Consider the following 4,647-nt stretch of genomic DNA (forward strand, 5'->3'; position numbering starts at 1 on the left):
GTCTCCTCTCTCTCTCTCTCTCTCTCCTCTCTCTTCTCAGCTCTTTCTCTCCTCTCCCCTCTCTTTCTCTGTCTTCTCTCTCTCTCTCCTCTCTCTCTCTCTTCTCTCTATCTCCTCCTCTCTCCTCTCTCTTCTCTCTCTCCCCTCTCTCTCTCTCCCCTCTCTCTCTCTGCTCTCTATCCCTCTCTGCTCTCTATCAATCTCTCTTCTCTCTCCTCTCTGTCTCTCTATCCCTCTCTCTTCTCTCTCTTCTCTGCTCTTTCTCTCCTCTCCCCTCTCTCTCTCTCTCTCTCTCTCTCTCTCCTCTCTCTCTCTCTCCTCTCTCTCTCTCTCTCTCTCTCTCCTCTCTCTCTTCTCTCTCTCTCTCTCTCTCTCTCTCTTTTCTCTCTCTCCTTTCTCTCCTCTCTTTTCTCACTCTTCTTTCTCTCCTCTCTCCCTCTTGACATTGGCTCATCCAATGTATTCAGCTTGCTAGCAGTAGTGCATTTCTGTTCCTTGGAAATAGGATACTAACATAACTTCTAAAAACCAATAAAATAAATTTGGGAAGTTGTTTAGCCTTGCATGCTAAGTCTGACTCTGAATCAAGTTCATAAATGTTTGTATTTTTGTCTTTTAAGACTCGGCTGATGTTATTCTTTAGCAACTTAACAGAAATGTCTTGTAATAAGTTGTTTACTGTCCCTTAATGCCAGATACATACATGCTGGCTGGCTGCTGCAGTATTAACTTTTGAGGAGTGAACAATAGGTTTTCGTGTTTGTCTTACCCCCAAATTAGGTTATTTTTTTAATATTTTAGTGACTAATTAGACTTATGTGTAAAGAAAAAACCCCCACCTAAACAAATAAAAATAATGATAACAAAACAACAAAGAGAATATTCTATAATGTTTTCTCTTTGTATTTTTGGGGGTTGAAGCTCCCACTAACCAATGTAATCTGCTATCTTATGTGACACTTTCTACATATGTTTATCCATTTGAGTGTCTTTTACTGTGGTTTCCTGAAATTCCATTTTTTGGTGACAGTTTTTGCGCATGCATATAGTTATTCGTAATCTAACTTCAGTTTCAAAGAAATCAGCTCCCATATCACTATAAGGACAGTGCTACACTACACAGAGAATTGTGCAAGAAAGAAAGTAAGTAGTTTGCTGTTTTTCACACAATCGTTTTTTATGGTTTAATTTAATTTACTTTAGTTCTCTCATAATTTCTCTTTTTCTCTCTTGCCAGGCGTTCAGTATTCAAATTTTCATTATCTTGAAAATGGAAAACACAATATCTAACCTTCAAAATTTTTCAAGATTGGACTATCCATCAAAAGTTGCACTAATAAATAATGGAAGACCAATGCCTGAGCTTAAGGGCTTGGTTCAAAAAGAGAAAACCATGATACGGACATTCAGGATAGAGTGGTACCAAAGGAAAGAATGGTTGTGTGGCTGTGCTACGAAGAACCGCCTTTACTGCTTTTCATGTATATTGTTCTCCAATAACGAAAATGTTTGGACAAGTACTGGATTTGCTGACTTGAAAAATCTGTCAAGGGCCATCAACAAACATGAAAAATCCACAAGTCATATTCAAAACCAAATTAGTTTAAAAACATTTGGAAGTGGGACAAGGATAGACCTGTCTTTGAATGAACAGCGGAAAAGAAATATCAGCAACCACAATGCTAAAGTGAAAGAAAACCGTGAAATTTTAAAACAGCTTATTAAGGCAACCTGTTATCTAGGCAAACAGGAAATAGCATTTCGTGGTAACGAGGAGGGTGCAACATCTTATAATCGTGGCAACTATGTGGAGCTATTACATTCTTATGCAGATGATAATGCACGTTTGGATACACATTTGAAGACATCCACTGTGTTTTCTGGATGTTCAAACAGAATTCAGAATGACTTAATTGAAGCAGTCGCTGATGTAATAAGAGAAGATATTAAAACAGAGATTGATGCAGCCCCATTTGTTGCTGTTCAAGTAGACGAGACAACTGATATAACAAACATAACACAGATATCTGTAATTTTGCGTTATGTGTGTACAAGGGAGGAGACTTGTGAGGTGAAGGAGGCATTCTTAGGCTTTGATCAAATCGTTGACAGAAGAGCACCAGCTATTGCAAATTATGTATTGGGAGTGTTGGAGAAATACAATTGTCTTGAAAAGCTGGTAGCTCAGACTTACGACGGAGCCTCTGTGATGGCATCAGATCTTAATGGGGTGCAGGCCAAGATTAAAGAAAAAATACCAGAAGCCACTTTTATACATTGTTATGCCCACAAGTTAAACCTGGTGCTCTCCCATTCTGCCAAATCTATACCTGAGTGTAAAGTTTTTTTTTCAACACTTGAGGGAATGGCCACGTTTTTCAGTAAGTCAACCAAGCGCACTCAAGTACTGGACGACTTTGTGAAGCGACGTTTACCAAGATCAGCACCCACCAGATGGAGTTCACATTCCAGACTAGTGCATACAGTCAACATGTTCCAAATTGATCTGCGTGCTATGTTCCAGTTTATCCGACAAAATCCAGCTGATTGGGACAATGAGGCCTATATAATGGCAAAAGGCTATAATAGCTTTCTTTATAAATCTTCAACCTGCTTCTTGCTAATGGCATATGAGGCCATTTTCCTACAAACTGACATACTCTTTCGTTTGCTGCAGAACAAACTGATGGATGTTGGATTCTGCTGTCGGCGAATTGATGACACTATGAAATTTCTGGAAAGCAAGAGACAAGAGTTTGACACTTTCTATGGGGAATTTGAGGAGAAATGCGTCAGACTGGGGCTGACAGATAACGAAAGAACAAGAAGTAGAGAGCCAATTAAAGATGTGAGGAGAAGATTGTTTTACAACATTATAGACAATGTAACTGTTCAAATGAGAGTTCGCTTTGATAAATTTAGTGAGCTTGAATTCCTTAGTTTGGTCGATTGCACCAAACTGCTAGAGATGTCAAAAAATATTGATGACGAAAAACTGCAGAGCCTTAGAAAATATGCCAAATATTTTGACTTGGTTAGACTAAAATGTGATCTAGTTGGATTGTATGGTTCTGAAGTTTTAAGGACTGAATGCAAATCACCTGGAGATCTCATGAAATTTTTGGCCAAAAACGATCTGATGCAGACTGTTCCAGAGGCTGTTAAACTACTGCATCTTGTTCACACAATACCAGCTACAACAGCCTCTGTTGAGCGCTCATTCTCTGCTTTAAAGAGAATTAAAACACACACCAGGAATAGAACTGATCAGGGACGACTATCATCCCTGGCAATTTTAGCCATTGAGCGCAGAAGATTGGTAGAGTTTCATGACAAAGACAATGAAGGCTTTATGAATAAAGTGATTGAAAATTTTGTAAAAAAAGACCGCCGAATGGACTTTGTTTATAAATAAGGGAGCGGAGTAAAGCTATTCAAATAGAAAACAACTTTTGGTTAGATGTTTAAACGGTTGAAGTTATTTATAAAAGTTTATGTTACAGTTAAAACTGTTGAATTTATTTATAAAAGTATATGTTACAGTTAACACTTGAATGTATTTATAAAAGTATGCTACAGTGAAAACTGTTGAATTTATTTATAAAAGTATATGTTACAGTTAACACTTGAATGTATTTATAAAAGTATGCTACAGTGAAAACTGTTGAATTTATTTATTAAAGTATATGTTACAGTGCAAACTGTAGAAGGTATTTATTAAAGTATATGTTAGTTTAACCTGTTGAATTTATTAAAGTATATCTTACATTGAAAACTGTAGAAGGTATTTATTAAAGTATATGTGACAGTGAAAACTGTAGAAGGTATTTATTAAAGTATATGTTTTAAAGTTAAAAATATAGAAGTTATTTATTAAAGTATATGTTGCAGTTCAAACTTTGGAATTTATTTATTAAAGAAAGATTTTAAAAAGAACAAAAGTTTTTGTTTTGTTTTTCTCTGAAGTTAATTTGCAATACAATTTTCCACTTCTGTAATATATGATCACACTATTACAACCTGCTTTATTTGTCAGGTAATCAACATATTGCAGATGAGCTGGTGCTTTAGTGAAATGTATCTTAATTGTGGTCCTCAAGTACCCCCAACAGGTAAGGTTTTCATTATAGGTAAACCAGCGCAAAAGTAAAATAATCATCTGATCACTAACACCATGGTTAATAACATGCTCTCAGCTATCAGCTTATTATTTAATCTATGCACTGGTTCAGCATAAAAATAAAACCTGGCCTGTTGGGGGTACGTGTGGCCCGCGGTATATGTCTTGCTTCAGCGTAAAATATCTAGTGCCTCACCAGCCTCAGACCTCACCGCACGTCACTGGTACCTGCAAGACTCATAATACCAGTGGGCGTTAAAAAGCAGTGTTAGGACCTCTTAACGCTGCTTTTTAACCCTAACGCACAACTCGTAATCTAGACAAAAGTCATTTTGCAAAGGGTGGCTGGAAGGGGTGCTTTAAATGGAATGTAGCAACAAATAAAGATACATTTCAGGGCAGTTTCATGTCAAAATCAAACATGAAGGTCATTTTAATTTATTCTGTACCTCCCTCTGTCCGGTTAAACAGGAAGTGAAACCTGCTCGGCCGTGTGACCTATTACCCCGGTGTGCCGTAGCCTGAAG

At 37.2% G+C, this 4,647-nt stretch overlaps 1 protein-coding gene across 1 annotated transcript in view; it reads left to right on the top strand.

The window, feature by feature from the left end:
• Positions 1-3,415, top strand: part of LOC128636745 (zinc finger MYM-type protein 1-like) — a 7,684-nt gene extending 4,269 nt beyond the window's left edge. The window contains exon 2 of the mRNA XM_053689726.1: positions 1,238-3,415. Within this exon, the coding sequence (XP_053545701.1) occupies positions 1,271-3,415 (2,145 nt within the window). The 5' untranslated portion in view covers positions 1,238-1,270. The remainder of the gene's footprint in view (positions 1-1,237) is intronic.
• Positions 3,416-4,647: the final 1,232 nt, after the last annotated feature.

Source organism: Bombina bombina, chromosome 7 (genome assembly GCF_027579735.1).
Source record: "Bombina bombina isolate aBomBom1 chromosome 7, aBomBom1.pri, whole genome shotgun sequence".
Taxonomy (NCBI): domain Eukaryota; kingdom Metazoa; phylum Chordata; class Amphibia; order Anura; family Bombinatoridae; genus Bombina; species Bombina bombina.